This window comes from Paramormyrops kingsleyae, chromosome 11, assembly GCF_048594095.1.
Source record: "Paramormyrops kingsleyae isolate MSU_618 chromosome 11, PKINGS_0.4, whole genome shotgun sequence".
Lineage (NCBI taxonomy): Eukaryota > Metazoa > Chordata > Actinopteri > Osteoglossiformes > Mormyridae > Paramormyrops > Paramormyrops kingsleyae.
In genome coordinates, this window is record NC_132807.1 from 21,737,754 (window position 1) to 21,754,598 (window position 16,845).

Below are 16,845 nucleotides of genomic sequence, written 5' to 3' on the forward strand. Positions count from 1 at the left end.
GAGAACCTCACCTTTGCTCTGCTTCTTCCGTCTTCGGAAGTGCAGCCTGCTGCTCTTGCTCCTGGCTTCCGGCTCCTCTGGCAGGGCCTCGGCAGCGCCGGACAGCACGCCCTCCTCCTGGCCCTGCTCAGGTTTGGCCGTCTTGTCCTCATGCGGATTAACCCCTTCTGGGCTTGCTGTGTCCTGCTCAGGGCTGACCAGAGGCCTTGCTTCCTCACCACCTCCTTCCTGGGGCTGCTGACTCTTCTCCTCCTCTAGGGCACCCTCGCGGTCCCACAAGCCGTAGCGCTGAAGTGAGTTAGACTGCTGTTTAGATTATGCTGAAATACTATGTATACAATCATAGCATTTGCTGAACATAGGGGGGTTAGGAATATGTATGAAAATGTAGAAAAAATTGTGGTTTTTGCATGGATCATGGCTTTTTCTTTCTCGATATGAGACGATCAGAATCAGAATCAGAATCTGAAAAACTTTATTGATCCCGGAAGAAATTGCTCATTTTACTACTAAACGGTCACACAAGAGACACAAGACAAGAACGTAAAATATCAGATATAATAAGTATAAGAAACTGCAATAAAATTATAAAACAAAGACTAATCCCATAATATATGAGAAGGTGGCAAGTCCAACTGCAGCGTTCCAGGGCCCGGCAGAACACTTGCCATGGATCGGTACTGGTCCACCGACCAGGGACTGGGAACCCTTACTTTAGCGGAGGGGGTTATTAAAACAGGAACACCGAAATGAAAAAATCCAGAGCTATGGAATCACTACCGCAAATGCATGATCTCATAAGTAACTATGAACGAAAGACCAGGGGGGAGAGGGACTTTAATTTCTTTCTCTTTGTGTGTGTATGGGGGAGCGGTTCTCTTTGAATATTTATAGACAGTATGATGTTTCTCTTGACCTCCTGCAACCATCTACGGACCCCAGGTACTGATCCCATGCTCTAGTGTGTTGTACTGCTTGAATATTAATACTATCTGCAGTTGCTGTATCCACAGCTTAATTAGAAGGGACAGCAGGTGGAAGAGGTTAAAGTACAGGACCTGAGATTATAAAATAACAGTAAAATGTCTGGCATTTGCACTGTCAAGCAAGATAATATTTCTAATATGCGTTTGTAAATTTGTAGCCACACAAAAGGGTGTAGTGGTCCGTTTTAGCAGCATGAGGGAGGGAAGCGTGACCCAATATGGCCCAACAAGGCTCAACATGGCCCAACAAGGCCCAATATGGCCCAACAAGGCTCAACATGGCCCAACAAGGCCCAATATGGCCCAACAAGGCTCAACATGGCCCAACAAGGCCCAACATGGCCCAACAAGGTCCTGGTGTGCTGGCAAATGGGGGGGGGGGGTCCAAGGAAGTGGGCTGGTCTACCTGGAGGAGGGAGCGATGAAAGAATAGCACTAGCAGCTGCAGTAGGTCGTAACGGATGTAGTTGTCAGTCTTCTCCACGCCCAATATGCGGGACGGGAAGAAAGGCTTGTCCTCGTTCAGCTTGGTTGTGAAAGCGCTGTTCCAGGGGAAGAAGCCAAACTGGAACATGTATTTCACCACCACCATGACCTGGGAACAGCCAGACCAGAGGGGATCGTTAGACTCTGTTTCCCGATCAAAGGGGAAAATGCTCTGAATTACTATGTAAGTAAATGTTTGTGAAAGTTAAGCTGGCTGGAGAACACTCCAGCAAAACAAAGACCAAATAAGGGTTTGAAAAGCATGTACAGCTGAGAAAAAACAGACCTAATCTTTTCATACCTTTCATCTTGCTAAATATATGTAACCCATTTGGCAGACCTGGATTTCACTGGGCCACTAAAGCAAAGCAATTTGCGTAAGGCCACATGGGAATTGTCAATCCTGGGGCTTTAGGGGTGCTTAGGCTCAGAGTTCCATCCCTAAAGAACTATCACTCCATGTTGAGTTTCACAGAAATGGTTGATCGTTTGATTCCAAGTCTCTGAGAGACCCACCTCTGTGAAGACGATAGCGGTCATCCAGAACTTTTTGGTGGGCCGTGGCACAGCCAGCATGGCCCAAAGGAAGATGAGGATGGGCAGGACCAGGGAGATGACGGACGCCGTCACCAGGTTGTTCAGGACGATGATGAAATAGCACACCAGTTCGGAGTTGGCCGCCAACAGGTTGTAGAGGGCAAAGAGAAACTTCAGGGCTCGGTTCTGAGAAGAATAGAACTGCTGACTCTGGACCAGCTCTTCCACAAAGAAGCGTCTGAAACAGACACCAGGGAAACTGAAATACATGGTACTAACATAGGAGATACAGGACATTATGTTACATGTTATATGGAAGTGATTGCTGAGATGGGGTGTCTGGAAGGAAGTGGGTTTTTGATCAACAAGAAGATCTTGATTTGGGTCCCATATACACTGATTATGCACTTAACATGAACTACTTAAGGAAAATCCAGCGGTTAATCTCAGTCGTTCTTGATCATTTTTTTATCATCACAAAGCCTCAGCTAAGCAAGTAAGTTGGCTAAATAAGGAGAAGGGAATGATCTGAAATCACGGAGATGTGGCACCTGTCAGTGAGCAGCTCGCTGGCTGTCCTGCAATGGCGGTACCGCGGACTGGGCTGAGATTCTAGGTCTGGTTCCAGCTCCAGAGTGGGCTCGGAACAGAGGGTGGTGCTGCTGTAGCCAGTAGTCTGGAGGGTCGTTCTCCCTGTGCCGCTCAGATCCAAATGGCTGTTAAGGAAAAATGGTCAGTGCAACTCAAGGGTAGCTGATTTCCGCTCAGAGCAGATGCCTTAAAATGGGCAAAAGGGATTGTACTTCAAAAACAGTGTATAATTCCAAAGTCATTGCAGTAGAGCAGATTACAGTAATGGGATGCAGTAAGTATGCTTGCATGTGTGGGACTTGCCCATGCATATACACATGGCATGGAACCACTGGCCCCATGCTGAAAGCTGATTGGCCCGCAAAGTGCCCACTCCCCTGTCACTCACTGATTCAAAACACATCATTGGCTAATAAAATGATCCCTTCTAGTTTAACTATGGCCTCTGTTATGCCCCCCACCTTAAAAAAAAAATCCTCATTATATAATGTCCACATGTACCTGGTTGTGCTGACATCAGCATCCAACTCATCCAGACAGGTCTCCATGGTGGGGCTCTCACTGCCCTGTGATACCTGGTCCTCCTGTGGCTCCTGGGCCAGCTTCTGCAAAGAAAACCACATACCTCTGACACAGTCCATCTCACTGACCTTCTAAGATCACTGCTCCTCCCGGGTGGTCATGGGACACGGTCCGTCAAGTAGGCAGTGCTCACCTGGTTATGGGTGTGGAAGTAGCGCTGGTAGCAGAGGACAGTGGAGGTGTCCACGTACTGTTTGGTCAGAACATTGAGCCACTGCGTCAAGCCGTCCACCATGGCCATCAAGAGCACCCAAAGGAATCGGAGGATGTCCAGGATCTTCTGCACGATGTCACTCCGCCCTGGGTGACAGCAGGGTCAGTAAGGCCTTTTAGGGAAAGCAACGGTGCTGCCTTTATGGTAGTTAAGGAGGACTTGACTTGGTTCAGCGTGAAGTAGTCATGCACTGTCGAGACTTCCAAGGAAAAATGATTAAGCAAATGTACATACCGTACTCTAAAGCATAAAATGTTACTGTAAGATAAGTACTATTAATAATTATGTATTATCACTGAAAGAACAGTCACCTGAGTCTTCATCCTCTGGCTCCTCATCTTCCTCGCCAGTACCTTCCGGCTCCTCACATTCCATTCCTTCATGCACTGCTGAGAACAAAGTAATGTACAGTCAAAGAGGACTGCATAGGGTGTATCTGTTTGTGCAAGTTCATTGCATCTGTGGTTTTCCTCACATGTGTACATATTTATATTGACATTTTTCAAATGGTTTTTGATGTATAAATGAGGCAAATAGCACAAATGTATGACTGTCGAGGAGCCAATTAGGCATAAGTGCAGCTATGCTAAGCTTCAAGTGTGTGTGTGTGTGTGTGTGTCTGTGCCTGTCTGTCTGTCTGTGTGTGTGTGTCTGTGCCTGTCTGTCTGTCTGTCTGTGTGTGTCTGTGTGTGTGTGTGTGTGTGTGTCTGTGCCTGTCTGTCTGTCTGTTTGTGTGTGTCTGTGTGTGTGTGTGTGTGTGTGTCTGTGCCTGTCTGTCTGTCTCTGTGTGTGTGTGCGCGTGTACATGGGGCCGGACCTGAGCTGCGCTGGCGCTCCTGTTCCTCTCGCCTCTTCTCCCGAGCTTTCATGTGCAGCTGCCGATGCCGCAGGGCTGCTCTGGCATTGGTTTCCCAGGCGTGATACGCCAGCTGTGAGCAGAGCGCCGGTCAGACCTCAGGACGCAGCCCCACACAGCACCAGCGGGAGACTAGGTCCACACTCTCACCTGGAAGGCACTCTGCCGAGGTGGTTTTGGGTCCTCAGCCACGGATTCCTCTTCTTCCTCACTGTCGGACTCAAACAGGTAATAGTCCCCAGAATGCAGCACTACATATCAGAGAGAGACACACAGACAGGGAGCCTTCAATTCTGCACACTATCCTGCTATGACGCGACACTGCACCATGATGGCAGCAGAGAGTTACTATAGAAGGGGACTGAACATGTAACCCGTGGAATTTCCCATATGTTGTTTCCATGCAAGTCCTTCTTGATCCAAAACCCCTTTCATGCCGACATGCGTTGTCCCCCTAGAAACACTAGCACATGCCTGTACCCAGGCTGTTTCCAGCATATCACAAATACTCTCTTATCAGTCTTTTCTGAATGACAGATAGTATCAGTGCTTGGATGAAAAAACTGTCCTTTAATGCAGCTCTATAGTTTTGTTTGGCCTGAGACAGAAAACGAAAGCAGATGTTAGATGCAGACAAAACAAAATCCCAGAGAGGTCTGGCGAAGGCTGGACTGCAGCTGCCGAAGACCCTGCTGAAGTGTGTATTGGCACTGCGTGAGGCCTCACTGCGCTTCTTCGAAAAGTAAACAGCAGGTGCAGGCACAAGCGAGACACAGTCCGATAAAAGAAAAAAAGTCCAATCGGTCCAGCAATAACATTTTAATTCAGCAAATGTGACACATAAATAACACGCACGGTTTTTTAACGTATCTGCAAAAACAATTCCCACCAAGTGCAGGAACCGAACTGTCGGGCTGCTGGGAGATACGTGAAACCTCAGGTTTCCATCCTCGGAAATCAGCCGAAGCGGTTTGATGCACAGACCTGCGATCACGTCGGCTAGCAGCCGGTCGACTGTCTGACAAGACCGTCTCTGAATGCCAGGAACAACAAACACAGCGAGGCACACGGAGAAATGAAATAAACACTGCAGCGCATATGTGAGGATGAGCGCGCGCGCGCACACACACACACACACACAGCTGTATTTTCTATAGACTTGCCGTTTGACTCCTAAACTCTAAACCAACGAAGCAGATGAAAATTTTGTATAAAAAGATTAAGACGACTGATGAAGTTATAAAAAGACATTTTTTTTGTGCGGAAAGGTGTTTTTAGAACAAAATCAGCAGGTACTTAAAGCTGTCCACACACAAAGACGAATACAAGCACACACAACTGATGACTACATATGTATACATGAAGATGAGGAAATGGGCACACACCTGTCGCGTGATCTAACCAGGGACGCCACCATGTCTTCTGCTTGGATGCCTGCTCTGGGGTGTCATAAGGAGCATGAGACCAAACGGTTTAGAGATCCGATCCATACCCCAAATCAACACTGGTACAGCAAATGCCCAATTACCTGCTAGTTTTTCTTGCCTTTTTAAAGCTATCCATAAAACCATACGACAACAAATATAACTCAAATTTTATCCATTGCATGCATTCCAGCTATATAACCTAGCTTGAGGGGCCGAGTACCTGACTCCTCTGCAGCCGAAGCCTTTGAAGACTGAAGTCCTTCCTTATACTTCTGCTGCTTCGATCGAATGCGCTCCATTCTGTAGGAAATGACATCTACGTTATACGTTAATTCACTCCATGTTGGTCCTCCAGGTGACCGAATCAGTATTTGAATCGGTTACTTGTAGATCATACTTTTATAATTCACTTGAGAGGTCATCATTTAAAATAGTGTATAATCTACTCATACATACCTTGTATACAGCACCATATTCCATAATTTTTTTCAATTCATATTTATTGAATTTTTATGCCTACTCCTTTCATTCACTGCAGCAAAGACCGCACCATTGGTGTCATGAAGCAGCAACTGACAAAATCAACAACCTTCCACGTAAGCCACTAACAATGTGCACTCAATATTTCCTGAGGTTCCGCTGAGTATCTCACTCTGAAATTTTGAATTCACCCTCAGACACAGGAAACTGGACAGTAGCTCAGAACATTTCCTCAGAAAGCCATGAAACAGGCAGAAGCACTGAACCAGACATGTCCTGTGGACATCTGCAGGAGTTATAAAGAGGACCCTTTCATCCAGGAAATAAATGGAGCGACTCACGATCTCTTTAGCTGTCTCAGGGAGCGCTGCTCCGCCTGCTGGTGGAACCTCATGTTCTTCACGATGCTGGCCCTGAAGAGCTCAAAGCCCCTGTCAGAGCATCACACAGAGGCTTCAAATTGAGCAACAACTCAGTCATGCAAACAGAAGAATTACCCCTGCAGTCCTGACACTTACGATGCAAATCTGGTAAACACTACATCGACTCTATAGTGATATAACCATATACAGTCCAGGTACAATGGATTTGGGTATAAGCTCATTCAGAGATGCAGAAGAGCACATACTTGGAGGCTTGTAGTGCAGAGGCCTGCAGATCTGCAGTCACGTGCAGGAAGTAGAAGCTGAGGAAGACTCTCCTCTGGAGTAAGAGGAAGAAGAAGCAGATGCTATCCCAGATGATCCCAGCCTCTTCCACAGGAAGCACGCACTCCTGATTACTCGCTGCGTTGACTGTAACACACATACACACAGTCAGACACAAGGGTAGCCCTGACGGTTATGACGCTCTAAACTGCGGTGGTGGCGGAAGATGTACTTACAGTCATAACCCTTGACGGTGCATACCAGGCTGAAGAGCTGGATCACCCAGCAGAAGCTCTCTTGCAAATGCTCCACAAATACACACGCCAGGATCTGGAGGTGGTTGACACATGTGAACACATATGCACACGTCACTACATGTATGTTTTTTACGGGTAGCATGTATGACAGCAAAGTCAGGATCTGTGAAAGGACAGGGATTGCAAAGCTTCCGCCGACTTGGAACATGTCACCCAGGGGAAACAGTTCAACACTCACCGAGAGTACATTCTTGGACATGATGACTGCCACGTTGTACATGATCAGGCAGTCCCACAGCACCAGGCGAGTTCGGGCAGGTTTGATCAGCAACTGAGTCCCAAAGAGCAGGAAGTAGAAGCAGGCCAGCAGGTAGCCCAGCCCGAAAATGCTGATGCGTGTGGCCCCAGTCACGAACACCACAGCCAGCACGAACCAGAACATGTGGCGGAAGACCAGCACCTTGGCCATGTCCAAGTAGCATCTGACAAAGAGATTGTGACAGAGTGGTGAACCTGAGGTGAGGACTGGACACACTACTGGACTACTACAGACAAGCCAAAAAAGTTCTGCGGATGCTTTTACTAGCACACCTGCAGTTGATGTAGTTGGGCACAGGATTCACAGGTCTATCTTCCATTGGGTTGGACTTGTCAGTGTTCTCTCCACCAAAGACCATCCACTCCTCCTTCTTCTCATCCAGGAAGATCTTCCATTGCTGTGAGGCGCAAATCAGCAGGAGGAAGTCCGCTATGCAGACAGAGGAGGTGCAACTTTAGTCCACAACGCATCACATGCAATTTTGATGTTGGCACCAGAACCATGGAGTGGCACCAATACTACTGTCTGTCCATTTTGGGGGTCACAGACTCACCAATGAGGTTTCTAGAATTTGGAATAGTGTAGAAATCTGGTAGGTAGATCCACTTGATCAGGTTAGAGCTGATGGTGATGGACGATTTCCACCGCCAGGGATAATCTAAACAGACAGAGTTACTCCACTTAAGGGACATGCACATCATAACTGTGAACAACAGGGAGATGTTATATTTACTGACTGACTAATGAGCAAACTGACTACATTCATTCAACAAAGCACATTGAACAGCATAAATCAGCTCAGTTTAGATGCTTTGCTTGCAGAGGACAGTCACCTATACAGAGGACTGGGGGGATTCCCACACACAGGATGTACTGGTAGATCATAAAAAACACAAGAAAGAGGCAGTATTTGGGCCAGATCTTCGCAATAGCTGCCCGCTGACGCCGTGTCAAGATTATCACCAGCCAGCAGCCGTGGATTATGACTACGAAGTTCATCCGTTGGCCAATCACATTCACTGTCATTAGGAAACAGATCTGAAGGCAGAAACAAAATTTTAGAGTTGAAAAAAACCATTCTGATGGATTAAATTTTTTTTTATTAAATACCACCAATCAGTTATTTCAGCACTACCAAATAAGGTTATACAGTGTTTCAAAATATTAGAATATGATTTCGGATTTTATTTTAGATTTTTATTTTACAATACGTCTTGTCATGTTTTGTACCTCCAGGCCAAACTTGTAGAAGGTGAAGTTGAAAAGGTATTTGATGCAGGTTAGCAGGTCCTGGTCCAGGTTGTCCCGGTTGGCATTGGGGAAGATAACTGGAATTGGGGGCGGGGAGCACTGGTGCTGTTTGTAGTGGTGTGTCTGGTGGCGGTACACCGTAGCCTCGAACACTAGTAGCATTAGCACCAGGAGGTGGTTCTGAATTACAATCACAAAAAAAACGACAGGATCTCTTCAACCACAGCATCACGGTTCCAGGTTAATAACTTTGACTTCTGCAATTTAATGCAGTTTATGGGAGGTGAAAAGTCTCAGCAATAATGTACTACACCCAGTGGCAGACCTAGAACACCAATGCGCCCACAGAACAATCTGAATATTTTGGAGCATTGATTTAACAAGGTGCCGGAAGCTTATGGAGTTTAGTCCATGACTTGTAGACACCCTGTTTGCTTTGACAAGTCTGGCCATTCCCCTTTGACCTCTCTCATCGGCCAGTTGTTTTAACCGAATTCTTTCTGTTTATGGCACCAACTGCTGTAAACGCTAGACAATGTACCACAATAACATTCCAAAATGGTGCTAAAACCAACATGCCTGGCACCAAAAACCACAGCACATTCAAAATGGCTGAGATCATGCATAGTGCCCTCTCCAAAGCTCTGGCGAACAGTAACTGAACCTTTTGACCGATTGTAGGAGCAGGCAGTTGGAGTTAAAGAGCAGGTATAGATAATGAAGTGGACACTTAGTGTATATTCACTGGGCTCATGACAGAATAGTATGATTTCAGTCATCATGCTGCTATCACTGGGACTGTATAACCAGAGGTGGAGATTTCAGGTCCAGAAAGTATAAATCCAGACCAAGATTTTCTTTCAACCAACCAGTTCAGTATAAAGAGTCACAGTCATGGAGTATTCAACTGGTTGGTTGAAACTAAATCTTGGTCTGGATTTGTACTCCCTGGACCTGAAATCTCCACCTCTGTGTATACCCTAATGCCTCTCTATGTTCCCCGAATGTTCTTAATGTTCCACTTATTAGGCTCTTGCTTTGTCGGAAGATGTTCTGTAGCTCTTGCTCCAAAACTACTTACCTTTTTACCTGGGCATTCATTGGAAGTTCAGCCTAACTACTCCTCAACCGCACTGTAAAACAGCTGCAACTCTATAAAATAGGGGCTCCCAACTCCCTGTCCCAGACCAGTCCCGACCAGCAATCGATCCACTGGTACCCCCTGCCCATTTTACTGGTCTGTCCAATTTCTGTATGATGTAAACTAGTCTGCAAACATCAAAATTTTAGTAAAGTTTAGTAAATTAAATTTAGTAAACAAAACAAAAAATTATATGCTAAATGGTGTATTTCTGTCAGACTACAAACCACAATAGACTGCAGTGCTGTCCGACCGATTAAGTACTATCGAACCTTGAGATTGGGTACCCTCCCGTTTTGCTTCATGGGCACGGACAACGCATCTCACCTTGCTGTACCCGAGAGTCGTTGCCTCCTTCCTGAATCCAAACCAGTTGGCTGGATCTATGGGCTCCTTGTAAAGTGTGGAGTTCAATAACTCATCATCCTTCATGTTGGTTTCATTGGAGAAGGGCTGCATGTGGGCAAGGAAACATGCCATGAGCAAACGGAAAGAGGAGTTTAGACAAATGCATTCTTTCTGTTAAATTAACTCTTCAGAACAAACAAGGAAGCTGTAGTCACTGGGAATGCCGCTACAAACAAGGAGCACGTGAAGCCGTAATCTCTGCCTGGGCTGACGTAAATTCCCAAAACAGACAAGAGGGCTCTTTCTTTAATATAGCCACTAAATCCACAGATAAACACCTTAGCAGATTTTTAGCATGATAATGCCTGTAATTTTTTGTAATTAAATTTGTTTTCACTCCAGCAGTACTGGTCTGTTCTGAAGGTATTTCAGTCTGTGTTTGTGTGGGCTATCACGAAACCATGAATGAGCCATTCTCTTTATTTTAAGCACGGTGGAATAGAAATGTCAGATTGTGTGTACATAAATAGGGATTTATGTCTTCTCGTTCTCGTTTTTACACACCAGGGTACAGTTGCTAGAATACTCCACAGGGTTGACGACGCTCAGCTGATAGAGCATCTTGCAGACGATGATGATGCACACCCAAACGGTGGACAGGCAGGAGGCCATGTGCCGGAAACGGGAGTACGGCATGGCGAAGGCCCAGAGAACCACCAACACCAGGTTCATCACCGAGGGCTGAGGGAGCAAAGTTTGCATCAAGAATTGATGGTGTTGGGTGGGAGCTTAAACAGTACCAGGCTTAAAACACACGTTTCAGATGCTTCATATCTGGTCCAGAACCCTGACCTCCAACAGTGCCACCCAGATGATGAAGAAGGCTACAATCTTGAGGATGTGCAGCTCCAGGACTCTCCAGATGAAGGCCTGCACCTGGGTCTGGACTTCTGAGAACTTCCTGAAGAGCACCATCAGCCTGTCCATCACTAGGCCCCACTTGCTGGGAATCATACCTTGGTGGACAGGAAGAGGGGGAAGAATCACTTAAAGTGAAAGATGAGAAATACAGGAAAGGTTAGGCTTAAAATCCAAGACACCAGGGTTAAAACGCAAGAAGGGTCCACAGGAGATAAGTCATACTTCCTTTATATACAGCTCTGGAAAAAATTAAGAAACCACAGCAAAAATGTCACTCATTTCTCAATTTATGGGTACGTGCCTTTATAAAATATGCATTATTTTTTTGTAAACTCCAGCCTGGCTCTTCCCTGCTTCTCATTGAAGAAGGGCTTCTTCCTTGCTTTACGGGACTTCAGTCCTGCTTCTAGGAGCCTGTTACGAATTGTCCTGGCAGTGCACTTCACACCACTTAATGTTTCCCATTCATTATGAAGGTCACTTGAGGTCATCCTCCAATTTATGAGGCACTGCAGGATAAGTTGACGGTCATTTCTGGCATTAGAAAGTTGCTTCTGCCCTCTGCCTGGCTGGTTTTTAGTTATTCCCAGTGTCTCCTACTTCACGTTGCTCCTGTGTGCTGCTGTTTTGGAAACTTTGAGCTGGAAGCGGCCTGCCTCACAGTGTAACCTTCTTCCAGCGGAACCAAGATTAAACCAGGATTTAAAAATATAAAATTTCTTAAAAATAGATAGTGGTGTCTTAAATTTTTCTCGAGCCGTATAAGCCAGGACAAAAATCCTAAATCTCATCCAATCCTTACAGACATCATGGAGTTCGTTTTGGTATTCTCACCTTCATCCTCAGAATCATCGCCCCCTAAATCGGTCTCCTGATTCTCCTCTTCAAACCCGGTTTGTACTGTGCCTTGTAGTGTCTCTGATCTGCGGGCATGTTTCTTCCTGCGGGGGTGTCGGCAGAATAAGAATGTGTATACACTGCTCAGAATATCACGCAGGAATAAACCAAATGATGGGAGTATCCACTGAGTCGGGTAAGACAGCAATAGGACTGAGCCTGACGTGGAGCAAAGGGTGAAGACAAGTAGCTGCAGGCCCTACTTGTGAATCGGTGTGACGTTCTCCAAATCGGTGATCTTCATGAAGGGCTTATGGAAGTAGTGCAGCTGCAGGATACAGGCCAGCAGGAAGAACCCTGGGATGAGGATGCTGGTGAAGAGCTCTGACAGCTGGAAAGTCTCTAGGCCGATGACAGCCAACCTGCATAAAGGGCAAGTGGGGTCTGAAACTACACAGCTGTCCCTTCAAACAAACTCTGCTTTGTCACAATGGGGCAGGAAAGCCCAACTCTACCTGGGGGGCTGTACGGTATCCTATTCTTTCCTTAGCTCTTAATTGCTTCAATTAATAATTTGCACAGAAGTCATCTCACCATGTATCAAGTGCATTGGCAGTATTTCAGAATGAATTATAAATCTGTAGGACCGCACACCCTGAGGCTCAGTATCAAATTCTCCTTAATCCAAAGCACAGAACTAGATTTCATTCATCTATAACATAAAAAAAAGTTTGTCATACTGCTTTTCTGTAAACCCAGTGAAGTTCTTCCAATAGGCAGGAAAGTCCTCAAACTGGAATGTGTAGATGGCGATGAGAACCAGCATGGTGTAGGCTACCACCAACCACCAGAAGACCTTGAGTAACTTTCGCCACAGAGAGTAGTACACCTAGGAGTAGGAACATCACAGTCAGGGCACAGGGCTGGTGACCAGTATGGATGAAGCCAAAAGAATGTCAAAGATAAAGATTTGGTGGGGAGTTTCTTCACTAAGATTGCTGGATTTAGACTACAGTGATGAAAACCGTAGTAGGCAGAGATAAAAAACTTGTGATGAGTGACAGCATCTCATGGTCAGAGACTAGGGGTTCAGATTATGTGCAAGAGAACAGAAGACTTGGGTGGAGTTTAGGGTGTAGCCTACCTGATAGAGACAAAGGCAGAGCAGGAAGATCAACATGTAGACAATCTTGTAGCCAACCAGCTTGCCAGCAAAGCTGACCATGATGAACATGCCGCCACACACATAAATCCAATACTTGGCATAGAAGCTCATAGCCATCTCTCCCAGCACCTTCAGGATGGACTCACTCTGCCCGGCATTCTCTAGGGCCAAAACAAATTTACATTCTTACCTTGGATGTAAAATTTCAGCTAGTTCAGTTGTTAGGAAGGTATGAAGATGAATGATGAGGCACAGTAATGCAGCCATTCCAAGAAAAGCTCCACGTTTGTGTCTCCTTGCCAGGTATTTAAGGTACCACATTCAATGAGTAGAGGGAGTGCAGAATTTACATTTTTAGAGGGTCTGCTAGACAACCTAACAATGCCATGCAATTGGAGGTAAACGGACAGTGGTAACCATAAATAAACATGAGCAGGGCTATGTCTTACAGTTAATATGGTAGTTCATCAAAACTAACTACAATAGAATTATGGATCTTAAATCTTCCATACATCTGGTGCCTGTCTAGCTTCTATGAACCAAGGAACAGCCGGAATGAACACAAAGCAGTAACCCATACAACTAGAATCTACACTCGGCATTTCACAATGTTTTTCCAAGATTTTCTTTTGGAAATGGTTCAAAATACACTATGTGAACATGAGAGAATAGGCAGGCTAATGGCACATCAGATATCCAGACCCACAGAGAGATACTGCTGAGGCCAGGATCAACTTTGGTGGCCATCTGGTCAACATTGCCCACCTCCAGTAGTGACTTCTTGCAGGGGGGTGGTCGAAATCTTCTTCCTGCTGAAGTTATCCTTCACAGACTGTCGTAGCAGCAGCCAAAAGGTCAACGTATAGAGCAACTGCAAATGCAAAGGAAAGGGGAGAATGATGAGGAACAGACTGCTGCTAATCAAAGAGCATCCAAAATGTTTGGGCCACATTTACACGTTATGGACGCAAGTTATTGAAAATGGCCCCTGATCCTCCCCTCTCTGGAACTCTTGGTGCTCTCTCCTCACCATGGGTCCCAGGCGGAGGCAGGGGTGTGGGGTTCGGTCCAGGCCCAGCTGCTTCAGGCTCATAGTGCCCACGTTGTGGGGCAGCTCCAGCTCCAGCTCCATTCCCCACACGTACTGCAGGCTGCAGAGCGACAGGCCGTAGAGCAGGATGAAAGGCGAGCAGAGCGTGGCGAAGTGGCGGCGTGCCCGCACCATCCAGATCAGACATGCCCAGAGCAGCAACACGAAGGTCAGCCAGCTGTGGTATGTGATACTCCACACCTGGAGGAAGATCCACCTCATGAAAAGCCCTCAAACAGGCACAACAAATACCTCAGTGCTTAGACTATTGATGATTATGGTTTGAAAACAACACCATATTTCCTGTACTATTCATACCCCAATGATTATGAGGATATAATCATTTCACTCAGAATCACTTAAACCGGGGGTGGCCAGTCTTATCCGCAAAGGGCCGGTGTGTATGCAGGTTTTTGGGATAACCTTTATGTCAGCTGTTCAAAGCCAGGTGTGAGGACTCTTCATCCAATCAGTCATTTAATTAGTAATCTAATCAGGGAGTTGCAGCGAAAACCCGGAGACACAATGGCCCTTACTGGATAAGATTGGCCACCCCTGATTTAAATAACATAAAGCTTAAATCCTATAGAAGTAATTAACTGAAAGAAAATTTGAATTTTCAAAGCATGAGTAAATTTAAATTAAATGACTCTTACCATCATTGCAATCAGAGCACATACGTAGCTTTGTTGCATGATCATCCGACCCGCAATGAGAAGGGGATTATCCCCATCAGGTCCAGTGGGGGCGCCACTTAGATCTGGAAGAGAGTACAAGGGTAATTCAACAAGTCATTGGCGGAAAATGTTTAGATGGAGGCTTAAATTTCCCCCTAAAGTCTGGTCACCTAGGTCCTGCTGGCTGGAACCGTTGATTATATGACCCGTGGTGTTCTCAGATTCACACCTTGGCATTGGACTAGCAGTCAGCAGCATTTCCTAGAACAGGTAAGGGAACATGTGGTCTGCATGTGATCACAACTTTATACGGGATGAAAATGGTGAATTAAATAATAGTACGTCCACCATCACAACCATTAACTGCACGAAGACATGAACAACTCAAATACCAGAGGCTCCCTGGAATGGTACCGTTGTGCATGGATTACTTTAACATACTTTGAACCTAAATGTGCCTGACATAAAAAAGTAGCTCGCAAAAATAAATCACGAGCATTAAAACAGAACTCTTACCCACCTTACTATCATCTTGATCAGTCTTCCTCTGAGAACCCCGAGATCTTAACTCCACCTGCTCCATCCCTGTTCCAATGACCTCCATCCTGCTGCTGGACAGTGCTTCTCTGTCTCGCTTTCAAACGACAAAATGAATGAAGTTATGGAGTCCACTCCTGATCATGACCTCCTTCTTAATGTCATGTACACTGGTTGGCCAAAAAAAAAAAAGTTGTGCCCTTTAATATTTCATTAGACCGCCCTTGGCACTTGGCATGGCATTGTTCCCATGAGCTTATGCAACGCCTCAACATTTATATCCATTCAGATTTGAATTCATTTGAATTCAGATCTTGTATTGATGACATGGAAGTTGAGACACTCCATAGTCTTCTCCAGCACAAGGTTTTAATGCACTGGATATTTCGTAACCCAATTCCAATACATTCAGCTTGATACTTTATCTCCTTATTGTTCTTTGCTTGATGCCCAAATAATTTACCCCTTCTGAACATCATTTCCAGGACCATAGGATACATTTTCAGACGTGATTAAGGAGAAGCGCACAATATGAGTTAAAGTTAAAGGAATCATTGCCAGCTGAAACATATTAATCACTGGTTCTTAGGTATTTGCTTATTTAAATTCAAACAGCAACTTCTTTTTTGTCAGGCAGCGTAGATTTGGGTAAAATTACAAGCAGATACGCATATTTAACAGAGGCTACCAAGCTGAGAGACAGAGCATGGGTATGCTATGGCAATGCAGCATGCACGCTAACTTTAATATTCAAAAGTTTAAAGAACCTTTTCCGTGGACACATGACTTCCGATTTTAAACACCATCGCCATAGCGAAGTACAGCAGCAGGAGGATCCCGGGGTTTGCGAACACCGGCCACTCATGGTCCGTGTTCACGGTGAACTCGTAGGAAAATGACGAGCAGTTTCCTGGATTTAGAATTGCTTTGAGGCCGAAGAGTCTGTAGAAGACGAAGACAGAGAACACAGCCTGAAGGACCACCAAGCTAGCACAAGCATGCCTAGAACTCAACCTCTGTTAAGGGCCAGAAGCCTATGCCATTTGTGTAGGTCACCACAGTATCAGTCAACACATGGTGTGTCTATTCACTCTTAAAATAGGGTCAAGTGGTATGCCCAGAGTTGGCAGTCCTCTCCTGACTTTGGCCTAACATGGCGGTTAGCCATCTGGGTCAGGCAGTTGGGCGAGAATAAAAAAGGAAGTACTCCATCTTCCCATCTGTACAGCCCCGGCTACCTCCACTATGTCCCAAGTTCCCCCGCCAAGCAAACGCTGACTCTCGGGAGACGCCCTGGGGGACACGCCCTGGGGGAGATGCCCTGGGGGACACGCCCTGGGGGACACGCCCTGGGGGACACGCCCTGGGGGAGACGCCCTGGGGGAGTCTCCAGTTCCGTCAACAGGAGGCAGATTTAGGAGGGCTCTGACCTCAGCCGGCGCTCTAGGAGAGCACATTCTAGAACATGCACAGCCAACAACATTCCAGGCATAGCT

General features: G+C 46.0%; 1 protein-coding gene across 4 annotated transcripts in view; it reads right to left on the reverse strand.

The window, feature by feature from the left end:
- Positions 1-16,845, reverse strand: part of piezo1 (piezo type mechanosensitive ion channel component 1 (Er blood group)) — a 68,006-nt gene that overhangs the window by 9,285 nt on the left and 41,876 nt on the right. For 3 of the 4 annotated variants that reach the window (XM_023790744.2, XM_023790743.2, XM_023790746.2), the window contains 32 exons: positions 16,117-16,291; positions 15,333-15,446; positions 14,983-15,073; positions 14,792-14,895; positions 14,076-14,336; positions 13,811-13,916; positions 13,025-13,206; positions 12,621-12,769; positions 12,144-12,302; positions 11,878-11,984; positions 10,975-11,138; positions 10,687-10,863; positions 10,102-10,227; positions 8,613-8,813; positions 8,216-8,420; positions 7,936-8,040; positions 7,655-7,811; positions 7,302-7,545; positions 7,043-7,136; positions 6,788-6,953; positions 6,501-6,590; positions 5,900-5,979; positions 5,638-5,691; positions 4,403-4,503; positions 4,214-4,325; positions 3,708-3,785; positions 3,316-3,482; positions 3,102-3,205; positions 2,561-2,725; positions 1,989-2,247; positions 1,393-1,581; positions 12-288 (listed from right to left, as the gene is read on the reverse strand). In XM_023790744.2, coding sequence (XP_023646512.2) covers positions 12-288; positions 1,393-1,581; positions 1,989-2,247; positions 2,561-2,725; positions 3,102-3,205; positions 3,316-3,482; positions 3,708-3,785; positions 4,214-4,325; positions 4,403-4,503; positions 5,638-5,691; positions 5,900-5,979; positions 6,501-6,590; positions 6,788-6,953; positions 7,043-7,136; positions 7,302-7,545; positions 7,655-7,811; positions 7,936-8,040; positions 8,216-8,420; positions 8,613-8,813; positions 10,102-10,227; positions 10,687-10,863; positions 10,975-11,138; positions 11,878-11,984; positions 12,144-12,302; positions 12,621-12,769; positions 13,025-13,206; positions 13,811-13,916; positions 14,076-14,336; positions 14,792-14,895; positions 14,983-15,073; positions 15,333-15,446; positions 16,117-16,291 — 4,763 coding nt within the window. The remainder of the gene's footprint in view (positions 1-11; positions 289-1,392; positions 1,582-1,988; positions 2,248-2,560; positions 2,726-3,101; positions 3,206-3,315; positions 3,483-3,707; positions 3,786-4,213; positions 4,326-4,402; positions 4,504-5,637; positions 5,692-5,899; positions 5,980-6,500; positions 6,591-6,787; positions 6,954-7,042; positions 7,137-7,301; positions 7,546-7,654; positions 7,812-7,935; positions 8,041-8,215; positions 8,421-8,612; positions 8,814-10,101; positions 10,228-10,686; positions 10,864-10,974; positions 11,139-11,877; positions 11,985-12,143; positions 12,303-12,620; positions 12,770-13,024; positions 13,207-13,810; positions 13,917-14,075; positions 14,337-14,791; positions 14,896-14,982; positions 15,074-15,332; positions 15,447-16,116; positions 16,292-16,845) is intronic. The other variant, XM_023790745.2, reaches the window with a different exon arrangement.